The 15394-nt window shown below is 43.9% G+C and overlaps 1 protein-coding gene across 1 annotated transcript; it reads right to left on the bottom strand.

Moving 5' to 3' along the window:
- Positions 1-578: 578 nt before the first annotated feature.
- On the bottom strand, positions 579-15346 carry LOC125306994 (calcium-binding mitochondrial carrier protein SCaMC-1-like). Its single transcript, XM_048262684.1, has 10 exons — positions 14706-15346; positions 13813-13939; positions 13310-13397; positions 12974-13085; positions 12051-12209; positions 11646-11798; positions 10920-11027; positions 1886-2053; positions 1366-1516; positions 579-1142 (listed from the first exon to the last, which is right to left on the bottom strand). Exons 1-10 carry the CDS (start codon positions 14883-14885, stop codon positions 961-963), a joined length of 1428 nt encoding a protein of 475 aa, XP_048118641.1. The 5' UTR covers positions 14886-15346; the 3' UTR covers positions 579-960.
- Between the last annotated feature and the right edge of the window lie 48 nt (positions 15347-15394).

The raw sequence follows: 15394 nt of genomic DNA, 5'->3' as shown, positions 1-15394 counted from the left end.
CAAATAAACATATTAATAAGTATATTTCATTATCTAATTATTTTTTTATCTGTAAGTTCATTTGAAAGTGAATTCTCTTCTCTCTGTAATATTGGAAGGAGCAGGTCCCGCTGATTGTACATCCTCCCATCCTGCCAAAGGTGTTGATAGACCAGTAACCTTCTTTCTAACTACAAGTTGACTTGGGGAAAGGACGGTGCAAAGTTAAATTGAGGTGAAACTGTGATTGGTACCAAACATAAGGATTACCAATTCAGGAAATAATTCTTAACACATACCAAACCTTGACCCTGCAAGCCTGAGTATACGTTCTTTATCATGAAAAATGGGATGAGGCCAAATCTATTTTGTTAATTCAATAACATTAGCAAGATCCTAAGCTGAAATATGGGTGGATCAGCTCAATGTTGCCACACCGCACGATACAACTTTAGCTCATGCAGAAAATTCTTTGCTCATTGCCCATCATTCAAATTATGGTAGTGCCAATAATTTTAATCTTATGAATTGAAAATTACATGATTTACTACTGAAATAATCCTAATGAATAAAACTCACTCTATGTATATGATATAAAATAATATTTTAATGTTCACATTATTGCTGATGTCATAAGTCTCCATATTTAATGCTTCGCCTTCCTTAACACGGAGGATAAGGCCACTCTGTCTGAAAGTCTCACACATACAACATGCTAAATCATCAGTGCTCTGACCTCTGACATCATGTAAACAATGAACATACAAGACAAACATTTCAAACAGTCCTATAGGACATAAAATAATGATAATATTTCATAAAACATCTTCCAAACACACATCTGCCTTGGACAGGCTTGAAACTGAGATACATGCAACTGTTTACCTATTATTTAGTTTTTTTCCTCTCATTCCTGTTGGTCCTTCTCATCACATTTACAGCATGTATAACTGTGTTTCAGTCAGGACAGCCCTCCCCTTGTCATTTTGATATCCCTAGTCCTGTTTTAGTGTACTCGTAAACCACATAACTAATACTGACGGCAGGAATGACTTTCATGAAATTGGGTAGGATGCCACGGTAGAGACCAAAAAAACCTTCTTTGGCCACAACGTTCTTCACAAGTGTGCGCATCGATGTCTGTTCACCTGCATCCAGAGTTGCTGAGGGGAAAACAGGTAAGAGAGAGGATTAAAAAGTGAACATTAAAATTACTACAAAATGTCAACCTAAATCTCTGTTTCTGCTATTTTCCCACAATCATTAAAGGAAAAATATCTAGCCACTTTAAGAAATATGAAACTGCTTTACGTGATTCACTTTTAATTATGCAAAATTATCCAGATAATGATTTGAGAGGGGTCGCATGATTATCATTCCACTAACCTTGTGCCTGCATCCGTGTCCGCACTAAGGCAAGTGGATAGCTAGCAAGCTGCCCGCATGTGCTTGAGATAGTCCCACAACCTAGCAGTACCAAGATGCCAGGATTGGCTGTGTCTTTGGCATATCGTGATAACCACATATTCTTCAAGCTCTAAAACAGATAGAACAGGATACTATCTATCCCATGTCTGTACTCAACAACATTTCAGGTCTTAAAAATATAAACATAATATGTTACATTTTGCTCCGATTTTTCATGAGTCTAGGTAAAAGATCTGAAACTTTTTGTATGCATACAAAAGGTCTATTAGGCAAAATACTGGATTGGTTAGGATTCAAGAATATTTGGTTAGAATGTAATTGAATTTCACATTGGAATGAGCTTACTAAAGTTTGATATGGACAACATACTTAATTCATTTCTAGCCTAGAACACTGCAGTATTTCTTAGTTGCAACCAAATGCCACTAATGAAAACATGATAAACTAGTGCCCCATAACAGTGACGCTCATACAGTACCTCATAAACAGCAAGGTCAATCCCAGCGTAGGGAATGATTCCTATAAGGTTTGGAGTGTAGCCTTTGTAAAAAGCCTTAATGCCTTCCTTCTGTAAGATCTTCTTGGCACAGTCAAACATTCCTGAGTATTGGCCTGTCTTTCGCAAAGTCAGCCTGGTCTTCATTACCTTGACATACAAAAAAAAGAATTCTTCCATTCATGCATTCAAAATAAGTGAGCTTTCAATATAAACAATATTGCAAATGTCATGGGCATATAGAATATTTATCGCCAATTTAGTCTGTGCTTATGCCATAGTCTACACGGTTTTGAGCTTTTATACTTGGATGGGTCTGCGTAGCTCTGCAATTCAACACTATAATGCTAGTAGGAAAAATACAATAGCTCAACCCTAGGTATTACTTTATTTTAAAGTTGATTTTGATGGCCTTTATGTTAGGGATGGGAAGTCTGACACCGAGGCACCGAAGCTCGCATCACTTCCGCGAAGCAATCTGCTTCGGCACAATGTATCGGAGCGCGTATCAAAGTTGTAAGGTCATTGACTGATGACGTCTGAAGCTTCGGACGTCACTGAAAAGTTTAAATGGGACATTTGACACAGGGGCACCGGTGCTTGTATCAAACCCCTAAAGCGTTACGGGTTCGATAAACCTTAAAGTCCCCAACACAAATGTTTTGTTGCACAAGCACCCTTCTAAAATTGTAGCCCTACACAAGCACTTCACAATCCCCATTGTACACAATGCCCCATGTTTTCACAATGCCCTTTATATGTTTTCTGTTATCTGACACTACTGTGGTCATCTACAGCAATTAGCCTACGTTATTTTGCCATTAGTTTTTGCAAAACATCAAATGAAGTCTTAAACACAACCACAATAGAGAAGCATGCAATATCAAATAATGCTAACTCATGGCAATTATGAACATGGCGGGATTTGAACCGCGGTCGCGCGTGCGGTATACGAACACGCTACCACCCTCCCAAGGACATTTTAAGATTTTCACGGAAACATAGCATTATTTAAAACCAAGCACATTGCATTTTCAATTAGAATTATTAGAAGCATATCAAAACTATAATGTTTATTCCAATGACTGTAGGCCTAATAGTTTTTACCCACAAGGGAACAGAACACGTTGTCTCTCCGCTTTGTTTTACCAATGTCAGAGAAGGGCCACTTGGTCGGCATGTGGCTTCGTCTGTGATTGTTTAATCGCTAATGAGAGCCGCCGTTATGTCTGCTAACCACCAGATGCCTTTGTGGAATTCCCTCCAATTTCTCTGTTCACCTGTCTCTCATTTTGTGTTGATTTGTGGAGTATTTAAACACTGCCCTTTTAGTTCGCTTTGTCAGATCGTCACGGTATGTACGGTTTGCTACCCGACTGCCACGTGAGTGAGACTAGCGTGAAGCTCTTTAAAGAGAGATTATAGTTACTGTTGATTTGTGGAGTATTTAAACACTGCCCTTTTAGTTCGCTTTGTCAGATCGTCACGGTATGTACGGTTTGCTACCCGACTGCCACGTGAGTGAGACTAGCGTGAAGCTCTTTAAAGAGAGATTATAGTTACTGTTCTTCCCGGTTTGAACCCTGCCTGTTTTTGACGAAGTCTTCTGCCTGTCGGCTTTGGATTACCTGCCTGTACCTGTCCGTCTGTATCTGTCTGCCTGCCTGCCTGTTTACGAAACCTGCCTGTACCTGGACTCTGATTTGCCTGCTGGACTGTTTGAATAAATCATTTTGATCTGCAACTGATTCCCGTTCTGAGTCGTGACAGTACGATCTGACCAAGATGGAATCAGCAGATCTGAATCAGGTGAAGACTGTGCTGGAGAGGCAAGGAGCGCTTCTCGGTCAACATCAAGCCCAGTTCGAGGCAGTTCAAAGGTCTCTGGAGGCCCTCACAACCAACATCACAGACATGTCTGCCCAGCTGCAGCAGCTCCAACTGGCCCTGGTGACGCCACCCCAGCCTCAACTGCCGACACCACCCGACCCGTCTGGTAACCCGTTCCGAGAGCCCCGACTGCCAGCCCCTGCACTTTATGCCGGGGAACCAGGAACCTGCAGATCTTTCCTTTCACAATGTTCGTTGGTGTTCCAGCTGCAGCCTGCCACCTTCCCGTCGGATCAGTCCCAGGTTGCATATGTCATAACTCTCTTGACGGGCCGTGCAAGAGAGTGGGGAACTGCAGTTTGGGACTCCAACTCCCCAGTCTGTCTCAGTTATCAGGCATTCATAGATGAGATGAAGGTCTTCAATCGCTCGGTGCATGGGTGAGAGGCCGCCAGAATGATGTTGCAGATCCGTCAAGGCAAGAGGTCTGCTTCAGACTATCCTATAGACTTTCGCACCCTCGCCACCACCAGTGGCTGGAATCCAGATGCCCAGTATGATGCTTTCCTTTATGGACTCTCTGAGGCCATCAAGGATGAGATCGCCACCAGTGAACTACCTTCCACCTTCGATGACCTCGTTGAGCTGGCCATCCGAGTGGACAAACGCCTGAAGCAGCGCACCGGGGAGCGAGAGTTCCGCCCTCCTCTGAGGTCACCCTCCTCGGAGGTCCCTCGTCCGTCCCTGCCAGTGGCAGCAGACCCCAGTGTACAAGAGCCCATGCAGGTGGACCGTACCCATCTGTCCCCAGCTGAGAGACAAAGAAGAAGGGACACCAATTCTTGCATGTATTGTGGTAAGCCTGGCCATTACTCCGCCCAATGCCCAGCAAAAGGCAATGCTCACCTGTAGAGGGGGGATTACTGGTGAGCGTCACTCCTCTTCATCCCTCTTCACCTGTCCGTACCCTTGTCCCTGCCACGCTCATTACAGGAGCTCATTCCCACCTTGTGTCTGCACTTATTGACTCGGGAGCTGATGGCAATTTCATGGACACCTCTCTGGCTTCTGAGCTACACCTCGCCTCAGCCAAACTGAAGACACCCCTGGAGGCAAGAGCACTAACCGGAGTAAGGTTCTCCCAGATAACCCATGTCACGCCCCCGGTGAGTCTACTCATTTCCAGCAATCATCAAGAGAACCTAGTGTTCCATATGTTAGACTCACCGACTGCTCCTATTCTCCTTGGCCGGCCCTGGCTGGTAAAGCACAATCCACATGTTGATTGGGCTAATAACACCATCCTAGGCTGGAGCCCATTTTGTTTGAATAACTGTCTTAAGAATGCTCTTACCCCCCTGTCTGCAGTCTCACCAGTCACAGATGATTCCATGGATCTGTCTAATGTACCACCTGAGTACCTGGATCTCAAGGCCGTGTTCAGTAAAGGCCCGTGCAACCTCCCTGCCACCACACCGACCCTATGACCTGGCCATCGATCTTCTACCTGGTACGTCACCTCCTAAGGGCCGTCTTTATTCCTTGTCTCCTCCCGAAACCGAAGCTATGAACAAATACATTGGTGAATCACTAGCTGCCGGTATCATCCACCCTCTTCCTCACCTGCTGGTGCCGGGTTTTTCTTCGTGGGGAAGAAGGATGGCGCCCTGCGTCCTTGTATAGACTATAGGGGCTTAAACAACATCACGGTGAAAACCGCTACCCTCTGCCTTTGATGTCCTCAGTATTTGAGCTGTTGCAGGGGGCCAAGATTTTCAGCAAGTTGGATCTCCGCAGTGCTTACCATCTGGTCCAAGTAAGGGAGGGGGATGAATGGAAGACTGCATTTAATACTCCTTCAGGTCACTATGAGTACTTAGTCATGCCATTTGGTCTCACCAACTGCCCAGCTGTGTTCCAGGGTCTGATTAATGATGTCCTGAGGGATATGCTTAACAAGTTTGTTTTTGTTTATCTAGATGACATTTTAAATTTTTTCCCCGTCTGTTTCCCAGCACTCCCAACATGTCCGTAGTGTCCTGCAGAGCCTTTTGGAGAACCAACTGTTCGTTAAAGCGGAGAAATGTGAATTTCACAAAGAGACTGTTTCCTTCCTGGGGTATGTCATCACAGCAGGAGGGGTACAGATGGATGGTTCTAAAGTAAAAGCAGTCACCGACTGGGAGTGCCCTACGATGGACGGGGCTACAAAGATTCCTGGGGTTTGCTAACTTCTACCGGCGGTTCATCCGCAACTATGGTTCGGTGGCTGCTCCCCTAACCACTCTAACCTCCTCCAGGATGAAATTCTCTTGGTCACCAGCTGCCGAAGCAGCGTTCAACAACCTGAAGAGTCGTTTCACATCGGCCCTGATCTTGAGCCAACGGATGTTGGGGTGGGTGCTATTCTTTCTCAGAAGTCTGGGGCAGATCAGAAGATCCATCCCTGTGCATTTTACTCCCACAAACTCACTCCCACTGAGCGCAACTACGACATTGGAGACAGAGAGCTGTTAGCAGTAAAGTTAGCCCTAGAGGAGTGGCGTCATTGGCTGGAGGGTGCCAAGGAGTCATTTTTAGTTTAGACAGATCATAAGAATCTGGAGTATCTCCGTTCGGCTAAGCGTTTAAACCCCAGGCAATCTCGTTGGTCTCTGTTTTTCTCCCGGTTTAACTTTTGTCTGTCTTACCGACCAGGATCCAAGAATGGTAAACCAGATGCCCTGTCTAGTCAGTTCCCGGATTCGGATCCTGCTCCTGCACCTAGCACCATCCTACCTCCACAGTGCCTTATAGGAGCTGCTAGATGGGATATTGAGACCATTGTCCGCACAGCCCTGTCTGGTGAGTCCGGCCCCAGTGCTTGCCCACCTAACTGTCTTTTTGTACCACAATCTGTCCGTCCCCAGGTCCTGCAATGGGGTCACTCATCCAAGCTGCCCTGTCACCCGGGTGTCAGACGTACCACTGCGTTAATCAAGCAACGCTTCTGGTGGCCTGCTATGGAGGGGAGTGTGCGTGAGTTTGTAAAGGGCCGGTTCTGTGTGTGCCCGGAATAAACCATCCAACCAACCACCTGCCGGCTTACTGCAACCCTTACCAGTGCCCAGGAGATCCTGGTCCCACATCGCCCTAGACTTTGTCACTGGTTTGCCACCTTCTCACGGTAACACAACAATCCTCACCATTGTTGACCGCTTTTCCAAATCCGTGCACTTAGTCCCCTTACCCAAGCTGCCCTCTGCCAAAGAGACCGCTGACTTACTCGTGCAGCATGTCTTCAGGCTACACGGGCTCCCAGTGGATGTGGTCTCAGACAGAGGTCCCCAGTTCACCTCTAATTTTTGGCGTGCTTTTTGCAACCTTCTTGGTGCTAAAGTCAGTCTGTCCTCAGGTTTTCATCCCCAATCAAATGGCCAGTCGGAGCGAGCCAACCAGCAGATGGAGACAGTATTGCGGTGCCTGACGTCACAGGACCCTACGCCCTGGAGCCTTCAACTGCCATGGGTAGAGTACTCTATGAACTCCTTGCCATCTGCTTCAACTGGCTTGTCACCGTTTCAGTGCTGCCTCGGCTCCCAGTCCAGGAGGAGGAGGTTGGGGTTCCATCAGCACAGACATTCATCCGACGCTGTCACAGAACATGGAGGCGGACTCGGGCCGCCATTCTTCGCTACAGACCAGAACGAAGAGTCAGGCAGACCGTCGTCGCATCAGGGCTCCCCACTACACCCAGGGTCAGCGGGTGTGGCTTTCCACGCGTGACCTTCCTCTGAAGGTGACTTCCCCAAAATTGAATCCGCGCTTCATCGGCCCCTATACCATCTCCAAGGTGGTCAATCCCTCAGCGGTTCGCCTGAACCTCCCTCCTGCCCTCCGCCGCATCCACCCCACCTTCCATGTGTCCCGTGTCAAACCCTTCCTGTGTAAACGTCTGGGTCCCAACCCCGACCCCAAACCCCCGCCACCCCCCAGACTCATTGATGGGTCTGAGGTTTACACAGTCCGCCGCCTGCTTGACGTCCGCCGTCGGGGTCGGGGCCACCAGTACCTGGTGGACTGGGAGGGCTACGGTCCCGAGGAGAGGAGCTGGGTTTCTGCCTGGAAAATTGTTGACCCCTCGCTCATCAAGGACTTTCACCGTCAGCACCCTGCTCCTTCCATGGTCAACGCCAGGAGGCGCTGGTAGAAGAGGGGGTACTGTCAGGATTCTCATATGGACTGTTTTTGTCTCCCCCTACCTGTTGGAGTGTGATAATTCTAGACTTTATTTTTGTAGCCATGTGTTGGGTCATGTGCCCAGAGTCACACCCATGTCCTTATTTGGGCAACTTCCTGCCTTTGTGGAATTCCCTCCAATTTCTCTGTTCACCTTTCTCTCATTTTGTGTTGATTTGTGGAGTATTTTAAACACTGCCCTTTTAGTTCACTTTGTCAGATCGTCACGGTATGTACTGTTTGCTACCTGACTGCCACGTGAGTGAGACTAGCGTGAAGCTCTTTAAAAGATTATAGTTACTGTTCTTCCCGGTTTGAACCCTGCCTGTTTTTGACGAAGTCTTCTGCCTGTCGGCTTTGGATTACCTGCCTGTACCTGTCTGTCTGTTTCTGTCTGTCTGCCTGTTTACAAAACCTGCCTGTACCTGGACTCTGATTTGCCTGCTGGACTGTTTGTAAATAAATCATTTTGATCTGCAACTGATTCCCGTTCTGAGTCGTGACACATGTTCCCGGTATGATTGGGTCATTAAAAGTTTATACTGCATGCTCATTAGTTGTATATAAGGCCCTAGATATGGGTAAAAAAGTGCAAAACTGGTCATATTAAAGGTCTTGTAACTAATTATTTGTATCCATATGGCATCAATCATTATTTTGTCTGCAAATACAATATCAATACTGAGCAAATATTTGAGGTCTCTGCAACAAATTAACATGAAGATAATAAGGATAAAACAAGGTGAGATTGCATTTTTTGGAAATCATAGGACTAAAAAGGGTATGTGGTGTACCAAGTAGGACCACGGAAAACAATGAAGGAATTGCTCCGTTTATAGTCATTTTATGTATAAAGTGCCAATGATATACCATGTTTCATTCATGCATAAATACACTTACTTGGTTACATTGTATACCTATGGGTTTTCATGGCCCTGAGACAAAACAATGATGACTCAATTTATTTATCTATGGTACAACACTGCCACTTTGTATACTAAATACCCATACACTGAGCTACTTTCACATGGATTTTCGACTTTTCTACTAGTAGCTACCCCACATGCCATTTTAATTCTATGAAAATGACAAAAAACACAACCTTCCCTTGTTTAATCCTTAAATTCTTCATTAAATTCATATAGTATGTAGAGGGAAAAATAATGATTGATACCAAATGCGTACAAATACAAGTTTATACTACCCTTAATGTCACACTTTTTTCCAAATCTACAGCAGGGCTATGTAGAAAGTCAATGAGAATGCCGTACAAACTTTTAATGGTTCCGTCATACTGAGAACATGTTTGTCTTCCACCCTACAAAGCGCGGGCTGCTTATGAATAATACTTTTTTATTATACATTGCTTACCAGACAATATGTTTTTTATGCTGTAAAACTGGGCTGAAAATAACATGAAGACATAGGACATAAGAGGTGGCTGGGGGCCACTTCTGCCAATGTCATCTGATTGGAGGGCCACGTCAGTGTTAAAGAATAAAAAAAGAACGGCTATTTTCTAAAATGCAATGTTTTTTTCAAATACTGTATTTTCAAACACAAAACTACAAACAGAAAGTGCATGTCTTTTTATCTATTTTTAAACACCTGTGCTAGCAACCTTAGCTTATAAATAAAATAATGATAAAATAAATATTAATACAAATTATAAAAACAAACAAAAAAGCATAAAAACAGGTAGGCCTATATGTGTGTGTTTCACACCAAATAAAAATATTTTCCTCTCATAACTTTTTTAAACCTGGCAAACTAGCCGTCAGGGTCAAGAAAGCAACACCATTGGGTTTGATATCAAAATTTCAAAAGCCCATGGCTTGAAAGTGGTCAGAGATAGTCCTACTATAAATGCAAAAATCTTGAGTATAAACAAAAGTTTATGAAGGGGGTAAATTTACCCATCTAATTTGCCACTGGGTGGCAAGCACCTGAAATTATGCACTTTTCAGTAAATACTGGATGAACATATTTGAGCAGGTTTACTTCTTTTTTGTCATATTACCCACATAACAAATTAACTGGAAAACACCTACGATGTATACCAACAACAGTAAACTATTACTAGCCTATAACCACAAGGTCTACAATAAAGTATCCTGGTCAAATCAGTTCCTATCGCGGGTGACTTTGTAGTTCTTCAGCGCCCTATATTCTACTACCTCTGCTGTCTGTACCACGTCCATTACGGACACTATCATCATGATTACCATTGCAACCTCCAAGCTATGTTGGGCAGAGGGTCGAAATAAGCATGGCATGCTTAGTGGACACCGTCGTATACACGCAAAGACGCACCTCCATTCACAGACGCACTGTGACTATCACTGTCAATAGACGATCGATCATAATCTCCAAAAGGATATTCTCCTTCAGAATCAGAATAGGTGAATAACATAGCCTACCCAAGACTTCATCACACGTGAACGTTTTTCAACATCTGGTGTAGGCCTATTTCTGCTTCAATTTGTGCAAAACTATGGCCAGCATCGCTTCTGCGTCATTACAAATGCACGTCTTCATGTTTCTCACGTGAAAGTATTTCCTGAAAACTTTGTGCAGTGATTTTGGGTTTGAATCAAGCTCTGGATGTCTAGCAAATAGTGGAGGAGAGTACAAATGAGATTTGTCACCGTACTTGGATCTATCGTCTATTTTAATCAGTATCGTTGTTTGTCGCAGTTAAAAATACCCTCAAGGGCCGGATTACATTATTATTTTGACATAGGTCGCGGGCCGGAATTGGGCCGGACGCGGGCCGGGAGTTTGAGACCCCTGTGCTAAGGCATACATCCTGCAATCTCTGTAATATAGCTAAACCTTTAAAACTAAAGCTTTCTGCCTGCTACGCCACACATAACAACTTCAGCAGTATTTTGCAGATGGGAACCTGAAAGAAACACAGAGACACAACCAGAATTCCTCTCTATTGTCAGTGTCCCCATCAGCTCACCTCCAAGGGATAGATAGCAGACTGCGCTGTAGCTCCAGCCAGGGAACCGGCTATGAACCTCTGATGAGTCTCAACTTTCCCACCATCCGACGACAACAGCTTTTTATACTGCAGGAAAAGACTTTGAGATTAGTGTGCTGTGACAGTGTTGAACATGGTCAGAGCCATACACGTCTACCCACAGCAAAACATCAAGATACAGAGATGAGCAAGACATGTCACTATAGGACACGCCTGTGTATTGCATTGGGATTCCGTGGACCGAAATAAGAACTACATTACCTGTAAGATACCATTCACACACACACATAGAAACATGATTCATGATTATAATGGTAATGTTGTCACATCCTCTGGATACATATCAATCTGTATTAGTATTCCAGGAAACAACTGTGCCAGGAATCTGACAGTGATTTAACTGTGATTAATTAAAGAAATCATTACAACAACAATGATTAAACCACCCCGAATGTGGACTGGACACACCCCTAAACGTATTTAAGCTTTTCACTAGTGACAATGCGTTTTAGATCGCCAAGATAGGGCCCATAATCATAAAATGCAAAACTTTGGCCTATTTTTCATTAACCATTGGCATAGATCAAGGGGAATATTCAACTCTGAATGTTGTCAAACAATTACAAGATATACTAGTAAAGTGGTTATTGGTGTGATAAATGTGGGTATGTGGGGGTTCACTCCCCATATCTGACCAAATCTCACCTGTTCATATGCCATGAACTTGATGGACGTCTCTGGGGCTATTTTTAAGACGTTGACTCCATTACCCCTCCAAAGGGAAGTCACTCCTCCTTCCTTAATCATTTGTTTAAAGCCGCCAACCAAGCTGATGTTGTTTGACTTTGAAGCGTGCACCTGGAACACATTCAGAGGTGTTAAACTGCATGCCCTGGTAAACACATGGAAAGCATAACGCATACGACTGGTAAAACCTAAGTAGATAGGACTATTTGCATCCACATCACATACAAAAGCCCTCATTCAAACAAAGTGATAAGTTATCAACACTATCCTGACCAACAAGTGCTTCTTGAGCACAGAAAAGATGTTCTCTGATTGGATATTGAGCTAAAATATCAACGCATTGCGACAACATGTTTGGCACACCTGTATGAACACCTTTATCCTGTCCAGAGGAGCAGTGCCTGTGCGTGAGATTGCCCCAGCCATTGCCCCGGCAACCAGCTGTCTCCACCAGATGCCGGTGGTCTTCTCCTCCTCTGTGAACTCATCTGGGATGGCAAGGCTGTCCCCTATATCCAGCACCTGGTGGCCAATACGAGATAGTGTTGTTGCTTATAAATAGACTGAATAGCAGTGACATACAAATATACACATCCTCTGGCAAATGCAAAGAATTGCCCAAATCTGTTACAAATGCACTCCTGCTGTCTGAAAGAGCTTGATGGAAATAAGGATCATATCAGCTGACAACCGATTTTTTTCATTTGAAAAAAAAGTTTAGCTCAATATATTTATGCACAAGCCAAATTACCCTCTAGGACATAAAGCTATACGCTGCAACAGGTTTACCAGAACTATAGGTATTTATGTGGGAAAAATATATAGCGGTCTAACTAGCTCCTAACACAGCATTTACATCTGTTTTGATGTAATGTTTTGATGGTGTCCTTTGAAAATCCTCAACTGTCCCTTAGGATCATCAGGATTTATTAGTTTTCAGTATTATTACACTGTAATTGATCAACTAGAAGTCTATAATAAGTAATAATATAAGTACAGATAAGAAGACAGATGGATCAATGTGTCACATTTCCAAACCACCTAATTACCTTAAACAACACATTCTCTAGCCTACTGTAATGGTTCATTTTACACTGTTCTGCACTGCATGGCTGAGTGAATTTACACCACATGACAATGAATTCAAAGCTGTGAAGTTATACTCTGAAAGAGGAAGGAAAAGTGGTTAAAAGAACAGCACTATCAGCATCTGTGATCAAGCCACTATGTGTGAAGTCAATAGAAACAGTTGGCAGAACCATAGGTTACAGTACTGGGACACTCACAGAGGAATGCTTCCAGTAGCGTATGATGTCTTCCAGGTTAGTGGCAGGGTTGAACAGGAAGTGCTCCCTCCATTCATTCCAGTCTACCGTCATGGTGCCGTCTATGTCAATACTGCAGGAAACAACACAGCCCTTTTCCATTTCCGTGGACTCAATATTACATAGGTATGCACTACATACTACTGCTTGCTCCAATATTCATCCCTAGTCATACTGCATGCAGGCAATGTCTTCAGGTTCATGGTTGAGAAGAAATGAACTTTGCTCAAGTACACTGGCTCATTAAGGAATTGCAGGAAATGCCACACACAAGGGTGTGTACTGAGAGAAAATAACCTCTGGAGGATCTTGCGGGCTTCCTCTTTTGATATATCCATCCCCAACTCTCCCAGAGACTGCTGGATCTCTTTGGCATCAAGGCAACCTGAAAGACAGTTTTATTTTTACAAAGATCCTTAATTACTTGATTCCTCTCCTACCCTCCATGCTTTTTATGTCTACACCCAAATCCATCGCAAAACACGTTTATGTTGATTTAGATTAGTGTGACATGAATGCTGTCCACCTGATGCAAAGTAGGAAAAAAAACAAAAGCAAAGTATTTATTTTACCATATGTCTATCAACAGCAACATTTCAGAACATTCTGATTATACACTGATCCAGCAGAATGTAAAGGTGATGAGACATGAGACAACTTTTTCAACAACCACTAGTTCTGTGTGTTCTGATTGAATGATCATGACAATTTGCCTCCTCTTCTCCACATAAAAAATGTGTTGGCCAATATCAGTGGGAAAGCACCTTGTTTGTCATCACTTTAAAATGTATGTGGCCTACCATCATTGTTTTTATCGAGGCTTTTGAATGTCAAGCGTAATTTCTTCTCATGCTCTTTGAGATATCTGGAGAATTCGGTGATGTCCAGTCCTCCATCCTTGTTTTTATCACCAGACTCAACTATTTTCTGTCAAACATAGAATTTAAACAATTTAAAGTAGCCTACACATCCCCCCCTGTGAATGACCATCTGAAATGCTATACATGCCAGTATCCTCTGGTATAAGGCAGATGACACCTTGAAGCGTATGCTGGGACACCTAGTATGCTGGGACTACAGTCTATTTGCAACTAATTTCCATGGGACTCATGCCTGAATGTTAAACCATAGCATAGTCAAATATGTGGCTACCTAGAAGATTTTAGCATGGTTAAAATAAACGAAATGTAAGCAGGCAGGCAGACTAAAAACTGACCACGGGAAAAGAAAGCGGCATGTCCTAGCTAAAACGGACCACCGTTGCATCCTGGTCGGCACCCAATGGCATGCATGTCTATGCTCTTGGACCACCGGCCTACAGCCGCAGCGGTTATTTATTTATTTTTTTAGGAAAATACTCCAGTTAATTAAACGGACATGCGCACTGCGCAGGAAAGAGTTATGTTTTGGACTGACACACACATATACATAATAGAGATCTCTATTATGTCTATGGCCACCCAGGCTAATGTATTTCGCAAGGAATTTTTTCGCAAATTTCCCCCGGAGGAAGCCCTAATTGTCTTGCACTTTATGTATAGCTACACTCACAGGGAAACTGTAACGTTACCTTTGCGATAACATCAGCACCAACAGGCCATACGATTAGTTTTATGTCTGAAATGGTGCACACATAAACAAACATATGTGTCGCCTTAAGTCCTGTACCCTCTCATGCGAATGAGCCCCTTACCTGGGCTGCCCCTTTTCGAAACGAGACGCCCATTGCAATAAGTCCAGCTCTGAGCTCTGCGACGTCCACTTTTCCATCCTTGTTGGTGTCTAGCTTTTCGAACAGTTCAGCATAAGTCTTTCGACTGGAGCCATCCCAGCAATGTCCTTCTGTCAAGAACATTCTCAGTGCGTGGTGCATTTTGAAAATGTTGCAATAGGCTTGTCGCGCAACTCAGTTTATGCACCACGAGCTACTTCCAGGAAGCGTAATGAACAGTGCAAACTGAGAAAACCAAATCTATTATCATTGGTGCCTTATCACAGGTGTAGGTAAAGATATTTTGGCTATCAGTAGAGCAAGCGTTGCCAACATCGGAGCACCATCGTAGACTTCCCGACTAGACAACTCCAAACCACGCAAAAGGGCGGGCCCTATTCAATTCACAGGGAGAGTTTACAGTCCCTCTCACTCCCAGGATGCATGTTATTACACGTTTTCTACCCAGATATGACTGCATTACGGACGATTTTCGGAATTAGGGAATCTCGTCAATTATAAAGCAACTGTCTTAGTAAGAGACAGTCGCTGAAAGCTTTCTCTAATAGCAACACTAATCTTCAAATTTTCGAGGAAAAAAGACTGCGGACTTCCCAATTCACCAACACACAACACTGTGGCTACTGGCTAGGAATATCCAACCAGTAGGT

Source organism: Alosa alosa, chromosome 1 (genome assembly GCF_017589495.1).
Source record: "Alosa alosa isolate M-15738 ecotype Scorff River chromosome 1, AALO_Geno_1.1, whole genome shotgun sequence".
Taxonomy (NCBI): domain Eukaryota; kingdom Metazoa; phylum Chordata; class Actinopteri; order Clupeiformes; family Clupeidae; genus Alosa; species Alosa alosa.
The sequence above is the reverse complement of the archived record's forward strand: the minus strand, read 5'-3'. Positions and strand labels throughout refer to the sequence as shown.